This window comes from Geospiza fortis, unplaced genomic scaffold (assembly GCF_000277835.1).
Source record: "Geospiza fortis unplaced genomic scaffold, GeoFor_1.0 scaffold590, whole genome shotgun sequence".
Classification (NCBI taxonomy): Eukaryota; Metazoa; Chordata; class Aves; order Passeriformes; family Thraupidae; genus Geospiza; species Geospiza fortis.
In genome coordinates, this window is record NW_005054402.1 from 836118 (window position 1) to 859699 (window position 23582).

Consider the following 23582-nt stretch of genomic DNA (forward strand, 5'->3'; position numbering starts at 1 on the left):
CGGCCTGCGGGCCGCTCCAACAACCATAAAGCGTACTTATTTCTGGAGCTGCTCCGTCCCCCCTTTCTTTCAAAAAATGCAGCATCAGTAGTTTTAAAATGGCCACAGGGGAGTTGCTGGTGCAGTTGTGAGCATCCTTCTTTGTTTTTTAGTACTCACTTTTGCACCGTCATGTTTTGGAAGTCGCGTCTAGTCCGGCCCCAGGGGTTTTCATCGCTTTTTATCAGTGGGCAAGAGGTTGTTCCCCCGTGGTCGGGATCCGATCCAAATGAAACGGATGCCAAAATGGGAACTACGGGAGTTTAAAACACTGTGGAATGAGGTGCTGGTTTGTTCGCACCTTCTAAACGAGGGGAAGACCCCAAGGAACGCTATTTCTACAGATAAACACACAAATTCAGGCTGTAATAGAGGGCAAGATGATAAAAAATCCAGGTGAACACAACAACTTAATTCCAAATGTAGCCAGTTCATGTCATAGATAGGTCCGTTACTTCATCCAGGATTACATGTGATGCAATTTACCCCAAAAACCGAATACATCATATTTGAAAAGGGCTGAATTTATTCTAAAAACGCTGTCTGCTAGAGGAGAACACACATGCAGAGAACCTCAATCCTTTGGGCATTACTTCTGTCTCTTCTGTGTCTTTTTGGAGTCTTTACCTGTCCCTCCATGTACAGGTAGAAATACCAGCCACATTTATTTATCACTTTTCACCCATCTGTTCCAACGTCTCCTGTAAAACCAAAAGGTACTGCCACCTCAGTTAACTGCAATTGCCCTTTCCCTCCCAAGTCCCCTACTATTTACAAACATTGAAATTAACAAAATGTTGAATAACATGCACCAAAACTTCCCTGACAGTGGGAAGTGAAAAACTTTCCTTTTAAAGGCAAAGTAACTCTTTGGTTTCTTTTAAAATACCACTCCCAAACATATAGTGTCAATTTTTATTTACCTGAAAATTAATTTTGCTGCCCCTCCCTCTCAATCTCTAGCCTACCAAGCTCTAAAAATAAATTCTGCTTTGAACTAATTTACCTGTTCTCCAAATCTTGGCATGATAAATCACAACTGTCCACAAGACAAGACACTACTACAGCAGTTTAAAAGACAGAGTTAAAACATCTGTTTTGAGAGTCCCTGTCCTTTAGACATGCAAAAATTGCAAGTTTAAAGTTCACTCAGATAATTCTGAAGCATGCAGACAGGATGCAGAGTTTAATTTTTACAGCCCTCTTTCCAACTGAAGACTTTAAAGACATTTGGCAATTTACAAAACATTGTTTTTAATCAAGCGTTATCTAAAGCTCACTGTAACAGACCCAGGTGCCTTTTCCATGTGCAGTTTTGTTTCAGCAGGGTGTGTGGGAGTTATTAAAATTGAGCAAGACACGTTTTTCTGGATCTCTCCAGCACAGCTCTGCTGTGTAACTCAGAAGGAAGTCACCGCACACAGTTTTGCCAGTTTGTGAAAGCTTTCGCCATTTCACTCATTTATTCTACCTCTCATGTCAGTTCCATTGTTCCATAACAGTTAAGGTTTTACAGCCTCAAAATAAAAAACGCAGTTTCTGTTCACATTTTACAAGTCTATCCCGCATTGGTTTCACTTTTGAGAAGCAACAATACATGACTTTGAACACCTACTATCACTCACATCAGTGACCAGCAACGCCTAGGCAAGGTTTCTCTAAACAGCAAAGTTTAGCTGAGCAGTGAGTCAGGATTTCCTTCTGCAGTTCCATTTTAGGGTTTTTTTCTAGAAAGATAGATTCTCTGAGAATATAAAAGAGACTGCAAATGGACAGACAGCAACTCGTACAGACAAGCCAGACAAACAGAGATGCACCACTGAACAAGGTTTAGAGCATCCATGGCAGTGTTTCTCCAGGCATTCCACGTCCTGCTGTTGATCTGGAGGACATGATGAAATATGCTTTACTACTCCTTTCATCATTCTGCAACTTCATCCCTCTGTCTTCTACTCAATGAAATGGTTTACAAATATATCAACATTAACATGAACAGCCCTATTGTGACCCCATTTTGCACTGGTTCCCTCAAGTCCTATGTTTCTCCCCAAATATCACTATGGCCATGATTTCATTTTATTACCAAAGGAACTGTTGCTGCTGTCTAGGACAGCATTTCCATCTTCACCACGTGGACCAGAATACACTGAAGTTGTGTGTCAGGTCTGGTTTATTATTTTTAAAAGCAAATCATAGCTCTAAAGATGAGTAGAAGTAGGCAATAAAGCAGTTTTTTTTCCAGAAAACTGATATTAATGCATGTGAACTCAAACAATTCCAAAGAAAATGTCACATCTAATTGAATATTTTTGCTCCTGGAAAAAGGTCATCATTTGAAACCAGATCTACAGGGCAGCAAACAATCATTAAGATGCTTTATTGACAATATCCACTCACTGCAAAGTTTCTGCCTGCATACAATTAGATCTTAGCTTTTCCATAGTGTTTTAGGCAGTGGAAAATGCATCAGTACTTTATTGAAAGCAATAAATAATACTGTGATAAAAATAGTTCAAAAGTAGACTGTACATATTGTTACATAATCTGAAAATACACAAAAGATTAATAGAAAAACAGAACAGTAACAATGAATTTCAGTTTTACAAGCAAGTTAAAAGTGGAAAACAATAAGAAAAAAGACATGCTATATATATTGTTGCATAATAAATAATGCACCATCTGAACAGATTCTTGCTGGCTTTTTAATATGCCATTTACAAGTGTCAGATACATTTTCTACTCATACAGTCCAAAATGGCTACAACCATCCAAATTAAAGTCCAGACAAGTCTTTAGAACAAGTTTACAAAACACATAGGATGACTTATATAAGAAAAGTAAGGCCTTTATTAGAAGATGCACTGCTTTAGTTTTCAGCCCATTGTACCTTCATCTTTCACTACTCATTTGACAGGAGGCTGCAGTGCTTTAGGATTGGTCCATTAAAACTGGTTCCACCAGCATCTTTCCACCAAGTGTTTTCAAGCAAAAAAGTCTAGGACAAAAAAAAAACCTCTCTGTGGCCTGTGGCTCATGACCAGGAATCATTATGAAGTCTATCTTCCTCGGGGAAGGAAAAGCAAAAACAAAAAGAGTCCTCGGTTTATGGCTTGTTTTGAGTCACTGCGCAGAGTCGCTGCACAAACACAGCAGAGGGTGTGAGCACTGAGGCAATCGCTCCTACAATGCGTCCTGCAGGCTGAGGAGTTCCTCCCAGCTTTTCCAACCACTTCTACTTTAAATAAAGACAAATTGCCACTACTTGACACATCCTCTGTGTGGAAAGGTACAGCTCTGAGGAGAACAACACTCGTGTACCGTCCCTCCTACGTCAACAAAGGCTCACCTGAAAAAAAGCTGGACTTGTTTTCAGATCTAAGCTAAGCGCTCCAAAAGACAAAATATATACTGCTCGGTGTCATGATACTTTTACAAAGGTATTAAAATCCTTTTCACCTTCAGTTTCATTATTAAAAAACAATGATAATTACAGTTACTGCATAATTTACAAAAACCCTATATTGCTCATAGGGACATATACATACAAGCATTACAGTACATTCAGCTGGAAAGACTAAAATTAGAATAAAAAATCAGCAATGATTTGATTTGTAGACTGAATAGAAACAGAAAAAGTAAGTAACTATATAAATGACAAGTCACATAAATATAAGAAACATTTAGATTCTAAAATATTTTCTCTATAGTACTCATGAATTTATTTGCTAATTAAAAACTCTGTAATAAAATATCTCAAAGTGTCCATTTAACAAGTATTAACAGGTTAAGGGTTCCAAATGTTCAAAATGCTGCATATCACCGGTAGAAATAGTGTGGGTAAACTGCAAAAACAACAAACAAAAACAACACACAAAAAGAAAAAAAAACACAGAAGATTCCATTAGCAGGTTTTAACCACCATTGCATTCCAAGATTGTCACAAACAGCTCAGCAGTGATGCACTGAATTACTGCCATGCCATGCTGGATATCATTTTATTGCCTCCTGCAATCTCCAGCTGCAATGCAAATAAAGCAATGAGGGCAAATGTTTCTGCCAGGAGGATTTCCATCCCACATCATCTGACTACAGAAAATCCTGAACCAGGGAGGAGAATCTGGGGAAGAGACTTCAGTTTCTTGCAACTAAAAATACTTTAAAGAGAGCCCCTGTGATTATGTATGAACTGACACACTCGTGTGGTCTGAGCTGCTACGTGCAGGAGTTTCCTCTGTCAGCATTTCACATGTAAGAACTCTTTAGAACTCAACTCATACATGCAAAAAGGTTCTGAATTTGAGGAAGGAAAGACATGAGTTGGAAGGGATGCTACCAGTAAGAAGAAAGACACTGCAAGCAGAGAAGACAGGCAATTTACAGTCCATGAAAGATATCAGTGAGGGGGAAAGAGCCACTGAGTTTATTTTCTTAAATTCATTGTAATTAAAAAAAAATAATTTTTGGTCTTGCTTGCAAAATGAGAGAACTACTGTGCCATGAGAAAATACAGCAGAGGCTGCTGAAAAAACATTCCAGATCCTGGAGAAAGACAGGACTACAGCTCTTTCACAAGCCAGAATACATGGATTTTGTGTTACAACACATCAACAGCACTGCTCCCCAAACTGAGGCTGCAGGTAGCTAAATCCAAGCAGCCAGCCCAAGCAATCATAGTGGTATGGAGTGTCCAGGAACTGGAAAACTGCAATTATCCCTGTAACAATTCAGTACTGAAGCAGGTTTTAGTGGGACAGCTCTGACCAAGCAACGACTGTGAGAGATCAGCAATCTGAGCTGCAGTGTCACATATGGATTATTTTCTTTTCATCCCTAATTTATTCTCTTCCCTCATCCCAACTTCCACTAGCTGTGCTTCATCCAGCCTTTGATTTCAACACTTTCTACAGAGCTGTTTAGCACACGTCCTTTTTGAAACTGTTTTAAAAACCTCACAGGAACACAGTTCTGACAAAACCCAGTATTTCAACAGTCAGTCTTATTGTATGAAATAAACTTGGGATTTCCAATATAATGACCTACCCTGAAAATCTGGACTATTTTCTAAGTGTGTAAAACCACTGTAGGAAAATCCCTGCTGCTTTATTGCATAAATAGCTGCTTCAGTGTTATTCCTATCAGCTTTACTCACCAGGAGAAGGCTTTAACAGGAGTAGGTCCTTACTGTGGCAGAATCCAATCTTTGTGTTCCTGATACACTGCCTATTCCAAGAAGCACGGGAAGACATGCAGAACACAGCATGCATGTTAGTTTTCAAAACAAAAAAAAAAACCCTCCACAGCAATGGTGATTACAGCTTTGGTACTCACCCAACTCTAAGGTTACAAGTTAGAAAAGCAGAATTTATTTTACAGTTTGCATATTAACCACTTCTTGTTCCACAGGCTAACAAAAAACATTCTAAAAAAATCTGCTTGCCAACTAGCACAGAGAAATTGGCAAAGGTGATTTTCTAAGTTATTTACCACTTTATGTAGTTTGTAAATGTCTAATATTTAAAAAAGAAAGTGGTTTTACATGGTAAAGGCTTAACCTACTTTCATTTACAGAATTTTCCGCAAGAATTTTGGTAAATATTTTGTGCTAGTGACAGTACCTAAAATTTAGAAGAGCTTACTGAGAGTAGCATCAGATGCAAAAATTGGTTTTTTGAGCTTTATGAATAAATAAGAGTTTTCAGAACCTGAGGCAACTCCAACAGATTGTGTTCTCACCCAGTCTGTTCCAATAAAAAAAATTTCATATTTGTTTCTATGTGTCTTTTGTAAACTAAATTCAAGCCAAAGTTTATTCTTATGTTGCTACAGATATGGTTTTTAAACAGACAAGATCCCTCATGTGACAGGTAATCAACCTCCACTTCCAGGTGGGATTTTTAGGGTCTGCTTTTGTTGGTTTGGGTTTTTTTAACTCATATCTGTGTGTGCACACATATGCCCAAAGATCATTAAGTACACAGCAATAAATAAAACAGTGATTTCAAGTCTGGTCAATACTGAAGTGATCACTGCAGGGGAGGTAATGCACCCATTACTGAAGTTTTACTCATCTCAAAATTATCTGGGGAGGTTTACTCACATCAGTTTTGAATGCATTTTAGTGCATTTCAGAAGTGGGGTTCATATTGGTCTAACTGCTGCTAATCAGAAATTATGCATCATGATTAAAAGACTCCTACTAAGCTGTCATTTTATTTTCCTAAATTACATTTACTTCTAGCTATGATTCTCCTAGTGATGTAAAAAAGAAACTCCACCTCTAGTACAGCTTCCTGAAATGACAAAGCACCCTATGGTTAAACACAGTGTTATAAATACAACCATGCACAAGGCAGATGCTTTTATGCAGCAAAAAGGTCATTTGGACTTAATTCCCCTGGAATCTCAGGCAAAAAAAAAGAACATCATGCTTAAAATTATACAAAATCAATACCATCAATCTGCATCTTCTTTGGCTGCATAGAGGGTGAAGACATTGAGGTTGTAACTCTGAAATTTGCAGGAAGAGTCTCTGCTGATCCAGCAGTTAAACCTCTTATGTCCTTTGGTCTAAACTTCTTTCTCCACGAAGGTGCTCTCCTAAAGCTCTTATCATCATCCTGTCATATTGACAAACAACATTAGCAGTGCAAAAAGTGTTATTGGGGATTGTTACTGACATTAAAAGGATTACTGACAAACTTAAGTAAGTGTATCACCACTGAAGAAGGCAATTGTGAGGAAACAAAAAGTAAGTGTATTAAATACTGCATTGCTAAGCAGGGTTTTCCTTAAGCACTTGGGTAAATGTAATTTAATTACCCAAGTGCATTTTCCTTCCCCCATTAATATATCTGCATCTTTCAAGCAATACTCCCATCTCAGAAATATAATGCTACACTTAGTAAATACAGTTAAATACACTTCCAGAAAAGTCTTTGGTAGAGAAAATATTGTGTCAATGCAAATATACCCACTGGGCAGCTCCATCTGCCAGCTTCCCATTTAGAACCAGTTCAATCCTTTGAATGCTCATATTTATTCCCTTGTACAATTAGGAGATAAGTGTCTATATTATTTGGAGAGATCTTCATGATCAAACTGCCCTGTGCCACTAGAACAGAGCAAACATCTGTTCCTTAGAGTTCCTTTTGCAGTTTGAAATCTCCAAGAAAAATACTTTAGAAAACCATCAATGCTTTCTGATGGGTTGTTAAAACCTTGGTAGAGATGCACATGGGAACAGAGCTGTCAGGAGCTTCCCCTTCCCCTGTCCTCTTCCTCATCCCAGCACCAATGTTTCTGAGACTGGTTTCCTGAGCTGGTTAACCACAGAAGGGTTTGGTCACTTCAGCCTTAATCTGCAACACTTTTGCCTACATGTGCTACCACATCAAATCCCATCAGCACCAAGGATGAGGCAGCATGAAGCTAATTAAGGCTCTCCTGGGGAAGTAACACCACTTGAATCTGTTCACTGAGCAACCTACAAGGTAAAAGATACAACACTCTCTCCTCCATGCTGTGGGTGCACAGAACAGCTACACACTTAGAGAGTTTTATACAATTTGTACAATAAGATCTGCACAATTTGTACAATGAGAGCACAGGCTGCCCAACAGAAATTCCTTTGATGTGTAAACATACCTGGTGGTCTTCTGCACCAGTATGAATCAAAATTAACAGAACATTTCTTAAAAACCACTCAAAGCTCTTTGAAATACTGCTCTTTAGGATAAAGTGCCTTTCTCTATCACAGCTTGTTCATTGCAATGCTGGTCACTAATTTTCCCATATTTTAGATAAAGAGGATTCAGCCCAAAATGCTGTTATTCAACATTAACCACACAAGCTAGATTGCAAATCTTCACAATACTTTCATATTCAAAGTCATCTCACCAAAATACACAAACCCTGCTGTATTTAGAAAGCATCAGAGACAAGGAGTTTCAAGTTAAAGTTTCTGTCACTGTTCTGTCAAAAGCTTGAAGAGAGATTCAGGCTAAATTCTTTCACTGAGCAGTTCTGATTAAGTTTCCAGGACCATAAAATGGGTCAACAACTCAAGTAACTTACTTCATCAAGTCTTCTGTCAGTGCCCATAGCAAGGAGGTTATTGAATTCCCTCTCCAGAACAGCACGAGCCTGAAGTTTGTGGTATGAAAGAAATGGAAGTAAATTCCAAAAGATTAGTAATTAGTAACCTATAATGATTTTAAAAACTTAATAGGACCCAAAGTGTTTAGTGCTTTCTTATCAGATTAATAAACACGCTTCATACTTGAAAGGTCAGTACTTGAAAAGTTACAATTTAATTTGTAACTTATTAAAAATTTAAGGAAAACTTAACAGCACTCCTCTATTTGTGATATGAAAGGTCATGACTCTGACTCAAACTTAATTATTTCAGAGTAAAAACTAGCAAACAACAAAAATGATGAGTTTTACACTACTGTTGTGAAGATGGGCTGTGAAGAAAATATTCAAACAATTTTTTTCTCAAGCAAATTTACCAATGAGAATTGTTATTAACAACTGGAAAACCATTAGCAAAGCACGATTTTTTGTCTTGTGTGTGACAATGGACAACTTTGCATCCATTTTTAACCTTCCTTGGAGGCCTAAAGTGCCTCGTCCTTGGTTACCTGTGTGTTTTGAGTGGGGATTTGCAGCAGGAGAGCCAATGCATTGTAATCAAAGGATTCATCTAAGGCCACAAGCGCGCCGTGAACGCCGCTCTCCTGCAGGTTATTGGCGTATTCCTTAAGGCCGATGGACACCACCCAGCGGATCATCCTCTCATTGCTCCACACCAGGACATCTAGGCAGGCAAAAACACAGTGCCAGACTCATTACAGCATCACTTCTCTGAACCAAATCATCCACAGTCATGAACTGCATGATTGGAGTGGAGTGGAAAGGAAACATATTAGAAGTCTGCTGGAAGACATTTCACACCGTAACTTAAATATTCCAAGGAGCAATTCTCTACATGCAAGAGATGCACCCATTCCATTTGGGAGGTGAAAAGCAACCCACCAGCCACAATCCTGGCTTGCTGCTGGGAATTATCTCAGGCACAATTACCAAGTTAACCACCAAAAAGTTATCAATGATTTGAAAGGAAAAGGAAAGAGCAGGGACAGAAACTTCTAAGCAAGTTTTTAGACTGGGATATCAAAAAATGCTTCTGATATTAAGCAGGGAACAAAATTACTATGGCAAATCTTGGAAAATCATGAATTCCCACCCTACTTTCTCTTACTCCTTCTCTTTTGTACAAGAATCATCATTAATCTGGAAGATATAATTACCTAAGTCCCTTGGATATTTTTTCATCAACTGCTGGACAATAAAAGTTACCAGCCACAAGCAACAATAAAACTATGCAGATGTCAAGTTATGTCAAAACAGGGGGAAAAGAAGAAAATAAGGACACCCCTCCCCAAACATGTTCTTAACTCTCATTCTCCTAAAACATTTCATTTCAAACTTCAGAGCAGTATGAGTTTCAAAAATGTTCACATTTGTGGCATAAGTAAGTGATTTAATGATGTGGTTTATCATTCAGTGTTCAGGGCCTACATCCAGACATGCCTTGTGCATTTAACACTTGATATATTATAAATGGTTCCATCCTCTAAAGCCTTTTCTTTGTTTAGGAATCTTTGAGGCTGATCAGTGAAAACATGGCAGAATCAGACTGAGGTGAACACAATGCACTTACCCTTAATTTCATTCTGGCTTTCTTCTCTTTTTCTTTCCAGTTCTTTTCGATCATAATTCAGTCTTCGGAGGCACATAATTCCACACTGAAAACTGTTCCTGTTTGGAGCAGAGAAAAAAAAATCAGAAAAAATATTTAGAGATAATGGAAACACTTAACTGTGGGTGAGGTCTCTAGCTTCAGCCTTGTTACCTGTGAAAGCTGTCCACCATTTTCAGCTGCCCACGCAGGTCTTTTTTAGTTAAGTGGTCCAGCATCCGAGCATCCACCAGACATTCCATGAAGTAGCTGCGGTACTGAGGGAGCCCCAGGCTTGGCAGCCACTCATTGCCAATCCACTCGTGGTTCATGTCACCATAGGCTAATGTCTGGTTTGAAAAAAAATTAAGGGACATGCTTATTGAAATGAGAAAAGAAAAGTTGTTGTAGACAGCACAGTTTAAAGAAATCGCTTATTTGATTCTTAGCCTGTAAAGATAATCACATCAGAATACTGAATACTACATGTGTGTTTTACAAAGAAGTCACCCTCATGGAGAAAAGCAAGTTCAGATATTCACATCAGCAAGTAAAACTGCCTCAATTTATATCAAGAACTAGCGTGACAAAATATGCAAGAGCTAATAAAATTTTACAGAAAGACTAATCTACATGGTTGGATAGCAAAAGCCATAGAATTTCATTGTGTTGAGATGTTGTAAATACTCTTGCTCTTGAAAACTGGGGGGGAATCTTATTTTTCTTGTGACTTTATAAAGAAAAGATATCAGAAAAATAACTGCAGGCCTTTTTATATACAGTTAGCTGTTTTCAGAAACTGATAAAACCCTGTTACCAAAGAACAAGCCATTCTAAATGCTAGTCCTTATCCCAAAAGAGACTTTTCTCATTACAGTTTTGATCTGCAAATCACCAGGCATTTTTTTAGAGAAAACATCTATAGAGTTTGTAATCATACATCTAATCACTCCTTGAGCAACAAAACCGAGGAGCTCCTTTTTTCAAAAGCTTAATAATTGAGATTTTTCTGTTAAAAGGCAAAAGCTTTATTTCTCCTCTAAAGGAAGCACCTTCCAGAAAGGAACAAAGCCACAAGGAAATGCACCTCTCCAAGCCATCAGAATATGGAAGAGTGAAAGAGCTCCTTATTCTGGACTTGTTATCACTGACAATCAACAAATGAGTAGTTGAGATGTAGTTAATGGGACTTAAAGCAGCTTTAAGCTGGAGGGCAGCCAAGAAAGAAGAGCCCACACTGTGCAAAGATATGGATCATGGGTAAATCCCAAGTTACCTTTCTATCCCTGTATAAATACTCAGCTACATCAATGCCTGAGAATACAATTAGGATTTGCCACCACTTTAAGGCAAAACAATCAATCAAGGGGAATTACAGAATTAGTGCATAGAAATCTACTTAACCATCCAGGCCCAGGGTATCCTGTGGCACACCTGGGATGGTGGCTGGGTTGGACAGGGACATTCTACATAGAGCAGATATTTCTCTTGGAATTCTGGCTTCCTCAGAGAGCCATCCCCCACCAAAACACTAAAATATTTAAATCACATGTATTTCCCAAGTGTGCATGGTAGAGAGATAAGGCTGCAGTTTCCCCCTCTCCCAATCCCCAGGTCACACCCAGAATCATTAAAAGATGCTGGCCTAAAGGAAAAACAGATTCTTTCATGCTCTAATGATTGTGACAGTTTACATACAGTCTGTAATATGAGATAAAGTTTCCAACCTGAGCCCAGCTTCCCTCCTCATCTTCCTGTTAGGTGGTTAGGAAAGCAAAAGAACACACACATATTAGTGGTTAAGTTTAGTAAGGAGGTCAAAGTTAATGGTGCACTGCAAGACTCTAAATCTACTGCCTACCAAAAAAAAAATCTAGATAAACCAAGCATCATGCAATGTAAAAAATTATACACAAGGCACTTATTTTTGTATGAGAAGTTGCAAACCCCATCTACTGATTAAGTTTTCTGGAGAGAAGAAATTTCTGCACCAATAATTCAATTTGTCTATTTGTCAATCAAGTCAGAGCTCCATTTTACAGATTAGAGTTTTGTTTACAATCTTATCAACATTGATTTTTTTTCTTCTTCCCTTCTGGGAAAAAAGCTATCAAGATGCAGATTGCAAGGTTAATAGTTAGAAGAAGCAATGATCCAGAATTTTAGTGCATTAATTTGAAGGAAACAAAAAAAAAAAAAGAAAAAAGAAAAAAAAAGACCAAAAGGTACTTGATTCAAATGTTCAAGAAGTGGAAAAAGCACTCTAAGGAAGAGAAGTGGCAACACTGTAAACTAACCGTTTGTTGTGTGGCTGTAAGATTTTCCATCTCTTCATGTGTTACCCAGACATTTCCCGTGGTCTAACATGAGCCCACAGGGAATCAATCCCATCCAGTGAAAGGAAAGCAGTAACAAAGAGGAGAGGTTGCAGAACAGATAAGCAATCGGTACATGTAAGGAGCAGGCATGGGCAAAGCAATGGTCTCTAGTCAGCTACAGCTACTGACAGTCATGGCATGCAATAAAAGCCTACTCACAGGATCAACTTCCTTCACAGATATTAACAAAACTGAGCAGCAGAAACAGCTGACAGGATTTCATTAACGGGTAAACACTCTGCTCTGCTCTAATCCGAAAAATACATTTGTAGCCTAGCACATAGCCCCAGGAATAACTTTAGACTGCAGAGCAGACAGGCTCATGAGAGAAAATTCCCACTACATGCCTAAATTTACTAGAGAGAGACAGGTGCCTCCTAGATCATGTAGTCTGAATTATTTGGAGTTAATGGCTTTACAGCTACATTAAAAGAGCCTCCAACGATCCTACAAATTTCTGTACACACTTGTAGATTTCATCTGTATTTTAAATTCTCTGGAGGCCAAAATAACACATACTCTAAATCCTTTGGATTACACACTTAGACTGAAATAAACTTCTCTATTCCTCGAGAAAGAAAATTGCAGTTATTCCTTTAGTTAATTTCCATGAAAGGAAGGAACAGCCTATATTTAAATAATGTGTTCCTTTCCAGAAATTCTTAATACAAGTTCAGTTCTAAGTTCACAGTCTAACATGGGGAAATTCTAGGTGTTTATTGCTGCACAAGTAAGTTTGCTTACCGTCCTCGAGGTGGGAGGGGCAGAGGGGCTGGTTAGGGACATGATTTCCTGGATGGCCAGGCGGAGCTTGAGCCTGTGCAGGGGATTGCTGATGCCGATTTCCCGCTGGATTTCCGTGTCAGACAGGGCTGACATGATAGCACCGCTTTTCACATTGGCTCGGCAGGCAGCCACGTACCAGGCTGGCATCCCCACCCACAGCTGCAACACAGAGAGGGAAGTAAACAGGATGTGGAAAACATTCCTGCCTCCAAACCCACCCAGTCTTTACAAGTCTGTACGTTGAGGGGGCTTTTTATTCATTTTGGGAGGAACACTCACCTCCAGCCACACCACCACAGTGGGCCCATCCCACTGTGCAAAAGGCAAACCTTGTCTTCTGGCTTCCTCCAGCAACTCATGCCTACAATTACAGAAACAGTCATTAGTTATAATGGATGTTACAATTCCAGCACTGGACTCACTTCACGATCTTCTTTCCAATAATTAACTTATTTCTTTTCCAGCCAGCCTGATATGACACAACTCCTGAGGCAGCACACGTACAGGGACTATGCAGGGATGAAAGCTGAGCTGAGCAGGAAATATGAGAGCAGCAGAGACACGGATCTTGCCTTTCATAACCCAGTTTCTGAAGTCACTACTGACACTCCCAGCCCAAAGTGAAGATGTCAGGCTTATTTGGCAATGAGATTCTCAGCTGCTCAGTTTTCTGCCCAGCAAAGCTGAACCAAAGCAGTCATTTCTCCTCAGCGTGTGCAGATTTGAAACCTGTGGCCACACACGAGCCCATCAGACACGCCTGTCCATCATGCTGTCAGGGCTGGACACTGGGACAGTGACCATTCCACTGGTGAACATCAGCCTGTCAGAACGTCTGGCACAGCTTCACACAACCAGAGTTGTGTTTGGCAATTCTGTCCTGACAGGCTGTGTACTGAAACTCAGCTTTCATCTCCCCTGATGACACCATTTCCTTTGTTGTGCTGAAACAGAAGCCCCTGAAATTTCATATTGACAATTCAGCTCCCAGAGACAATGGAAGCTCACAAGCTCCCTATAAATAGCTGCCAAAAATGTTTAATAAACCAAAGGACAAAAACTAGCACTGCGGGTATAAGCATGCAATGCTGCTTGGATATGTCTGGCTGAAAACATGGAGAAAGCCTAAAAAAAGCATTTTTACACTGCCTTTGAAAGCCAGTTATATATGATTAAATCTCCACTCATTGTCCTTTGAAAATCTGAAAAAACAACTGCACCTAATTAGACTGATTTTTCTGTTCTTTATTCATGCCTGCAAGTGTAGAATTAAGATATGCAGCAATACTACAGAGTCAAGACCTTACATTATGTATTTACCATTTCCTCACTATTTCAATCAAATAAAATCTCCTTGCCTTTTGAACTGTCTCCCTGGATAGATCTAAGATAATAACAGTTTTAGAAGTTATAGGTATTAAAATACACAAGGCACCTTGAAGAGTGATTACTGACAGACAAGGAGCTGTTTTGCTACTCCTACAAAATGGAAATGCAGCATTCAGCTCTTTTAGACATATCTGGGATCCTCATGTTATATTGGTAGATAACTAAATATTAAAAAGCAATAATGAAGCAATAAATATACTAGCACTGCTTTATCAGTAGATAGCACTTTTTCACCTGCACACCAATAAATTCCTATTGCTCTGGAAGAACCTCCCAGTAATTTGTGCTAATTAAATGTGCTTCCCAGGAATGGGAAAGGGGGAGGAAGCAAGGCACTGCCAGACAACTGGTTACAAATAATCATTCAGGTACCATTTTGGGATCCATCCATTAAGGGGGAACAGTGTTCAGCAGTCAGCAGCTGAATTTGACTACCAAAACAGACTCTCAAAGCTTAGACACACTTGTACATTTCAAAAAGACACATATTTCTGGATTTGGAATAAAGGATCAGCTATTTCCCTGCTACTGTGGAACACATTACATTCATTCCACAATTAATTAGCCCTGAACACATTTCGTTCTGCTTCTTTGTTGTTTAAATATTTAAAAATTAGAAAAATAAATTAGTAAGATCACATGAAACATGTTTGGTAAGAACAGAATAAAGTGCTTAATACTGTATTTGCCAGAAAGGAACACAAAGTTTCTTCCAAGTACTTTAGCTTCCAAATTGGTGTCTATGCCTTCCTTTTTGGTGGTTGTATTGTGTGGAGTTCAGAGAATATCAGTGTCATTTCTGGTAGTTCTATAAGTCTCATTGTGTACTTCATGGTAACCATGAAACAGTGAATCCTTTGGAGTAGAATACAAGGAATACATCAAAAATGTAAGGAGGGGTTGTGATGCACACTTAAAACTCATGGTGGTAATGTAGGAAGAAAATAATTATGTGATGGAGGAAAACACATAAAAATAAAAACAAACAAAGAAAAAATGTTTATGAGATGAGTTTATGCAGAAATTATTCAATGGATCCAAAGAGGAAAGCAACCATGAAGCGGAAAATTAATTGCAGAATTTGTTCATATGCAGTGAGAGATAAAAAACTTGCTTGCACAGGAAATCCTTAACCCCAAAGCTCAAGATGTAGCCCAGGCACAAAACATCTCATAGGAAGAATTCAGAAGCAGCTGCTGTTTCATCTGCAAATGATGTATTGATGTTTTCTTCCTATAGCAGAGGACTCTTTTCCCACTATTCCCTTCAAACTCCACCAAGGCACTCACTGCATTCCAGTAAAATGTGATCAGATCCCTGAGAGATCACAACTGCCCAGCCAACTGAGTCTCACAGCTCAACCATTATTTTTACCATCCAGTTAGGAAATAGGTGCCAAATCCAGAATATTTGTGAGGAAAAAATACTGCAGTGGTGTCAGCAGCATTAACAGCTGGTACAAACCTGGCCCTGTGAAGGATAAAAGAGAGCCAAAAGAGTAGTTGGCTACTGGAATAACTCCTGGGTGACAAAACCAAGGGAGAGATGTCTGGAGATTTAATAAAACACCTGGCTGAGCTTCCCTTGGAACAGGAGCCCAAACATGCTGCTGCAAGGGGGAAAGGCTCACTGTTAGACACATTCCAGAGGCATCTCACAGCAGCTGGGGAGGACAAAAGCTATGGTCACAGGGAGTGAGAAATGATGTCAAAGCTGCAGGTGGTACCTGATGCAGCAGAGTGCACAGGACCCTCCAGAGACCATGTGAAGCATCTGTGCTCAGAAGGGCTCCTGGCAGGAGGGCACACGCTCACCCCACAAGGAAAATAAAGCAGCCTGGATCACTTGGCCCCTGGATTAGGACAGCATGGGAATGGATACATGGAGAGCTCATAGCCAGAGGGGAATGCTGCATCCCAGATTTCTTGGACAGAACTGAAGAGGACTGACTTGGAAGAAGCTCAGAAACAGTAAACACTGCAGTGTGGGGAAGGGAGTGATAGTGATGGAAGCGACAGAGCTTCAGGGTGTAAAAACTGAGAAGCAACAGCTGTAAAACATGAGATGGAAATAGGCAGAGCATCAGGGGAAAGTTAATATCCTTATTGTAGACTGAGTTTGGGGATGTAGTAAGTGCTTTGTGTGTGACAGTTCTCTTAAATTTAGGGTTGCCTTCCTTTTTGATGAATACAGTACTAAGCTGGTGGTGCTGTAGCCAGAAAAGCACAAACACAGTTGTGGCAAACACTGTCACTACCACAGCTCACACAGGAGATGAACACAGCACTATGAACCACTTGGGTTTAGTAAACACCAAACAACACTTCTACAGAAATACATCTACCTTGGAAACACAAGTACCTACTATTGCTAAACAACTTTCAAATCCCAGATTACAAAACTAATCTAAGAGGGTTTAATATTTGCACTATAAAAGCTCACACCATGCAAATTTAGACAAGACATCAAACTAGCTTTCACACTGAACTAGGTGACACTGGATTTATTTCAGCAACACATTTTCACAATATATTCTTTTGAATCTAGTATTTCCTCTTATGATCAGACTTTTTTGAAGAAAGGATAGAGGGTTTAATATATTGCTAAAAAATCCAAACTAGCTTAATCATACTTGCACAACAATCCTAATATAAACAAATACAAACTTACCCTGATTTTGCACTACCACATCAAATGGTAAACAAAAGGAAAATAAAATAATGAAAGACAAATATAAAACTAGGATTAAACCAAACTCAAAGGCATACAAAACCAGACAAATAATGTGTACTGTAATTTAATTCTGTAACTCTAAATACATTTTTGTTAGCAGACACTGAACACTGCCCTCAGCCTGTTTGTGCACATGCAAGCAGAAATCAGAAAGATAAATGAGCAAATAGGGATTAGAGACAGCTATAAATAGAATGAGCTCTTGTTGTTCCAAGCATTCAGGTAGCTGGAATTCTTTTTGCTGAATACAAGGTTTTGTAAGCAAACAGCCAGGCAGAATTTGTTTTAACCCACCCTCCTCCAATATCAGAGTGAAAAACAATTCAGAGCACCTCTGCCACTTTTTCTTTTTGATAAGGAGCATCTCAAGAAGGCAGGAAGGGATTTTTGACCCCCTTGTGATAATAGTGCTTCCCATGTTCAGAACACCCCTCAGGATTCTGAACAATGGCATGACACCATCTTATTTGGGGTTTTTCAAATGATAGATCTAGACTGTTTTCATTTCATTCAGTGATAGAAAACAGAAGGCTCCAGGGAGACCTTAAAGCCCCCTCCAGTACCTAACTGGGCTGTGGAAGAGATGGAGAGGGGCTTTGGAAGAGCTAAGGAAAGCAATTCCAAACTAAAAGATTTCATTTGTTTAATAGAGACAGCTGCCTTTTAAGCAATCTGCAACATGCAGCCATAAATTATACTCTAAGTAATACCAGCACATTTTTGAAAAGCAGAATGTTTACAAGAAAAGCCATGATTTATCTGCAACTGCACTTCTTGCATTTCTTAAAGCAAGACAGTATGGATTGTTTCACTTGAGAATGAAACTTGTGGCTGGTATTGAGAAATACCTATATTGCTCAAAGAACAGACCTTACCACTCCTTAGATATGACCAGACTAAAACTATTTATTCAACCAAGATGTGGTATGACTTTAAAGCACTGTAGAAAAGGGAAAATACCAGATCATAATAATATATGATTGCCTTCAGAGCAGCAGTCTGAAGAAAAACAGCTGAGCCTTCTGTTATCCAAACAAACCCACATTCCATTCTGACTTTTCAAACCAACACGCTGCTGGTTTTCATTAGCAGCCACCAGGCATTATTCTTATTAGTTAAGAGAACTTAGGTACTGCAAGAAATCCCTCTCAAAGGGAAAATTAGCACTCTTTCTTTTCAACATTTACTGTCTGTCTTCAGAAAGCAAGTCTGACCTTCATCAGTTTTTTTGTTCTGAACAGAACAGAAGCAGCAGAAGTTTAAGGTATATGGCTCAGCAGTGGAGAAAAAAATGCAAGGAATGCCTGATCCTACTTATATAAATATGAGTGTTTCCTGTATTCCCATATAAGCATCCAGTCAGGATTTCTACCAGCAGCAGTATCTCTTTTTCACCTATGATTAGTCTTTGCTTCATCTGTTCCAAGTCTGGAAACAACAAAGCATGCAAACAGACACTCCAAAGGTGAGCAATAAACTAAAGATTTTCTGGGACAGAGAGAAAAAATTCTCATGACTAGGAAAGGGTAACTGCATACAAGGTGCCATAAAAAATGAAATAGTAACAATTGATTTTAAAAAAAATTTAAGAAACCAGGGCAATGTGGTGCAAAGAAAAAGATTTCAACAGACAATCTTAAACAGAAGTGAAAAAATTAGAGAAGAGACAAGTTGCCAGCAGCTGCAACACAAAGGGACAGAGAAAGGATCCAGCAAATTCATACACAGGGAAGGATGTCTGCCCACAGCATCTCATGCTTCCCTTCTGACAATTCCTCCACAATCTGGAGCAGCAAAGAACAGCCAAGGACAACTTTGGGAAATCTCCCATTTGAATTAAAGGTATTTATAATTTATTACATTTAATACCTCTCAAAGCAGGTAAGAAATCTAATAAATTTAGGGGGAATTTGTTAAGAGTCCACTTCTATCTCCAAATTTCTTTATTACAGCACTCCAATTGTAAGTTTTCAGCTTGAATTCCTTTCAAATCTACCATGACCTATGCTGCTATTAATGTTCTGGAAAAATAGTAAAAAAAAGATAAAATCTACAGAGGCTTATTAGCCATAGCACCATATTAGGCAAAAATACCCCAAAACCAAACTAAAAAATAAAACCACAGCATTTTTAAACAAAGCAACACATGAATAACACAGGATTAAAAATATTTGATCACTTACTTTTTCTGCATTTTCCTGTTTTTCTCTGCCTGACCTCCAAGTTTGCTGAGGCCTAATGCATCCTGAGAGGAACCATCTGCTTCTCCCAGGCCACCTACGAAAGACCCCAAATTCAATTAAATCCTTTGTAATATTACTGATCAGGAATGTGTAAAACCCAAGCCTCAAGGCCATCTCTCTCACTGTGTAAGAAAAAACAAACCAACCTTGTCCTAGAGCTTCCTTGCTTCCTTGTCCAGGTCGTCCCTTTTCCTTCTTGCCAAAGAGGCGGCCAATGGAGGATTTGATCCCCTTCTTTTTGGGGGCTTTGTGAAGGGAATCTTGGCTGCTGTTACTGCTACTAGGATTACTTGTTTGGCCATCTTGTGAACCTGTAGAACTGTACCAAAAAAAAGAGTCATAAAGGAGCCCATGTACAACAAATTCACCAGAGATAAGTTCAGGGTTCTGTGCAAGTTAATAGAAGTTCAGTAACTCACTAATGACATTTAATTTCATTTAATTTTATGAATTATGAAAAGAAATGTTGATGGCACAAGTTCCTGGCTGAAAGGGACAGACAAAGTTCAAAATACTTGAGTGGAATCCATCTCAGATACTTAGGTACTTTGAAAAGAGTATCTTGTCAATCAAAGTGATGGCAATTTTGCAAGTTATTTCTCAATTTATAGCTAAATAAAAACTTAAAAGAGTTAAGAGTTACATTTTTCATATCCCAAGCATGAAGAAAACTTAATGCAAACTTTGAGTACCAAAAGCATTCCCATGAAGCCATTTCTAAGCATTAGCAAAATCTACATTCCTAATGCTGAGGTAACAGTCACCCATTTATGCGTTCACACTCCTGACTTTGGAGAAACACTTTAACACTCAGACTAAAATCCTACAGGCTGAACAGCTCTGCAGTTTGGGGTTTTATCCTGATGCTGTGGGGCACTGAATTCCTGGTAGGTGTGAGTGATTGCCAGCTCACTTACTTCCTGATGTCCCTGATATCTTCATGGCTCACAGTGTGCAGAGCTCCTTTCTGGACTCTGTCCAGGCGCAAGGAGCGAGGTGAGGAAGGGGGCGATGTCTCACATTTTATGGTGGTTTTGTCATCTCGTACCTCTTCTCTGGAAGCTGGAGACTGGTGGGAAAGGAAGGAAAACTTCAGGGGCAATGCCAAAACATGAAGGCAATAGCAACACTACACAAAACAGTGAAAGGAAGAATCTTATTTTAGTGTTAAAGGATCTCTCTTGCCCTTACCATTCTGCAGTTAGCTATTTTTTGCTTGATTTCTTTCTGAATTTCTTGTTACCTTCAGTGACAAATAACTAAATTCATGAAATGAGAAAGTAGCACTTATCTTTTATTCATTTATAGGGCTAAGAACTAAATTAATGCCTTCAGCACCATAAAATGATTATACCTGTCCCCAGTTCAAGCAAGTGCAAAGACAGAAAAACTAAAGAGACCTGTGGAAAGAATTATTAGCAAGATCATTGACTCTGTGAAGTCACTTTTTACACACCTGTGGCTACAAAAGTTTGAGGAACAGAAAGAATAACTTATTTGTGTGTGCACTGACAGCTTTTAAAATTCAGCACTGATGCATGAAGACTACAAAGCAGTGGTTGCAAACAGAAAGCAGCACAGCAGTCCTCCACACCAGCAAAAACAGGCAAACAAACACAAAAATCCACAAAACAAACCCACACTCAGGCTAAAATGATAAACCATAATCTTCTTTTGTTACAGAGCTACCCTGCAAATGCTTTATGTTCCTGTTATCCATTAATGAGTTTGGGGACAGAGAGGGAGATGAAGGGGCACACCATGAAATAAACTAAAGATTTTTTTACCTTTCTACGGTGTTTCCTTAAATCACTAGGCTGACAGATGCATGCAAAGAAAAGAAATTTGGAAAAGCTGTATTTATTGTAAACTGTAGCACAGACTAAGACAACTAGTACAGACAACACACCTTGGGGAGAATATCAACAACAATTACAACAATGGCACAGAGAGATACTGGGTATGAAGTACTCCTTAAATCACAGACTAGTAAATGTATCCCTAAAGTGAGGAAAAGGAAGCAAGAAATAAATACTTAGAGTTGGTTATCTACCAAAGTACCAGAGATGTTTGAGAGTGTTGGGACCGTTGGCAAATTAGCACAAAATATGTGCAGCAAAAAAACCCCAATAAAGTATGGGGGGGTTCAAGGTGTTGCTTTGAAAAGGTGAGACCTGTTTTGAACCTCCAGGTTAGCCACAGGAGCCTTAATAAATCATCTGCACTCATCCCTCCTCACAAGCCTGGGATTCCTGCAGCTGTTTCCTACACTGCACAAAAAGCAGCCAAGACTTTAATAATGTCAAAGAGTGCCAACAATAGCCAATTTCTATACAGTAACAGGATTCTGTTCTTTTTCCAGCTTTCCAGTGCTGGAATGCTTGAGCAGGAATTCACCACCACTTTTATTTTATCCTCCATCCACTGTACCTCAGTCCCCAGGGAGTGCTCACCTCTGCCAGTGCACAGAGCAAGAGTTACACAAACAGCTTATTCAGACTGATGCTGACAAAAGTTAAATTTAGATAATTTGTTTAATAGCTCTCATTATTCAAAAAGCCTGCAACCAAAAATAAAGTTGGTTCCCTTTGAAGTGGGACATGGGGGAGGGATGTTGTTTCCCTCCCACAAAGGATAACTTTTAATTGTTTTTGATTTAGAATACATGTAAATGTTGCAGCATTAATATGGAAAGTTTTGTTCAATCTGACTGTAGAGTACTACATTACTAAATCAAATTCACTGAATCATAGAAGGGACCTTTAAGGATGATCTAGCTCCTCCTCAAGTTCTTGACAAAGCACTGCAGACTCATTTTACCATTACTGGATCTTTCATCCATTAAATCTGATAAGCATAAAAATGAGAATGTTCACCACATGGAATGAACTGCCCACAAGGACTGCTCAAGAGAGCTGCAGGCTTCACCATTTATCATGTTGATGCTTTTTAATCATGAGGGGCTTTCAACTGACTGAGCTGTATAACCACTGGCATTAAGCTCATTTGCCTACATGATCAAAACCTAAGGCAACTCTCTATTAAAACGTTGGAAGACACAGCAGAACTCAGTATAATAATCCATGATAGCTCTTCCTAGAGTTTCTAGAAAGCTCTTGTTCTCTAATTCTTGATTTCAAGCTTTCACAAATCAGTTGTCAGGTACAAAACTTATCAAATACAGCACAAACACCAGATCAAGTGACTTCAATGCACAATTAGGATCTAAAGGGAACTTAATTACAGTTCACTTTCTTCAATTGCATTGGATTTCAGACCAGACACAATTCTCCTGGTCCAGTTTTGGAGAAAAGAGCTACTTAAATTTGTATATGGTTTTCTGCATAAGAAGTATTTAGCTTAACTAATAATTGTGAAATGTTAGAAGATAAAATACTCCACAATCTGAATTTTAATAGCTTTTTTTTAGAAGACTACTTGCCCTTAGACATATGGCTAGAGCTAGTACAATGATTTTTATTTTAATGCAAAGAAGGCAAAATTATTCCCTTTTATGAAAAAATACTTCTTGGTGTATGTGCACATTAATTTTAAAAAGCCAGGAAAACTACTTAGCTGAAATATTTGGTTTTAACTGTTCGTTTTATTTAACACTTATGTAAAACAAGAAAGGGGGAGATTTGTATCTTAATTTTACAGATGTGTTCACATGCATAAGGCAGCTCCTAGAAGGATTAATCTTCCTCAGCAGTCATAGCAATGTCAAAAGAAGGAAAACATCTTTCTCTACTCTCTGAACTCCTAAGACTAAACTACTTTATCAACCACAAGCTCTAACAGGTATTTCTTTTACCTATCAGGCTTTAATAGCTTAAAACAGGACACTAGCACTCATTAATATTCAAACAGCAGTGATACCATCCCAGTCTTCAAGATTAATATGCAAATCACTTTTTAGCTGGGTGTTTACTGGAATACTGGACCGCTAAAAATAAAGTTTAAAGCAGATGGAGAAAGTGGTTGAAAAGAAAACATTATTTCTTCTAGAAAGAGGAGTCTGAAGAAAGACCATAACAACAGAAGGAATAAATACTTAGGCACGAGATGTTGACCAAATAATAGACTCGAGCTCTGAACGTTTTTCCTAATCATTATGTATCTTACACTTTTTATAGAAGTTGAAAGGAAGCAGTAGAAAAACCTAGAGAAAGGAAAAATACAGCTGAGTAAGCAGGAGAGGAAAGAACAGCCCGTTTCCTAGCGAACAGGAGCGCTCCCAGGAGGAGCCTGCAGGCCGTGGGTACCCACCAG

The 23582-nt window shown here is 38.9% G+C and overlaps 1 protein-coding gene across 1 annotated transcript in view; it reads right to left on the reverse strand.

The window, feature by feature from the left end:
* Positions 1-1463: 1463 nt before the first annotated feature.
* Positions 1464-23582, reverse strand: part of PPFIA1 (PTPRF interacting protein alpha 1) — a 53359-nt gene continuing 31240 nt past the window's right edge. The window contains exons 17-29 of the mRNA XM_031061177.1: positions 21098-21127; positions 20228-20379; positions 19457-19629; positions 19251-19344; positions 13225-13306; positions 12904-13104; positions 9956-10131; positions 9764-9861; positions 8682-8857; positions 8113-8181; positions 6491-6656; positions 5189-5259; positions 1464-3881 (exon numbers count right to left, since the gene is read on the reverse strand). Coding sequence (XP_030917037.1) covers positions 5201-5259; positions 6491-6656; positions 8113-8181; positions 8682-8857; positions 9764-9861; positions 9956-10131; positions 12904-13104; positions 13225-13306; positions 19251-19344; positions 19457-19629; positions 20228-20379; positions 21098-21127 — 1476 coding nt within the window. The 3' untranslated portion in view covers positions 1464-3881; positions 5189-5200. The remainder of the gene's footprint in view (positions 3882-5188; positions 5260-6490; positions 6657-8112; positions 8182-8681; positions 8858-9763; positions 9862-9955; positions 10132-12903; positions 13105-13224; positions 13307-19250; positions 19345-19456; positions 19630-20227; positions 20380-21097; positions 21128-23582) is intronic.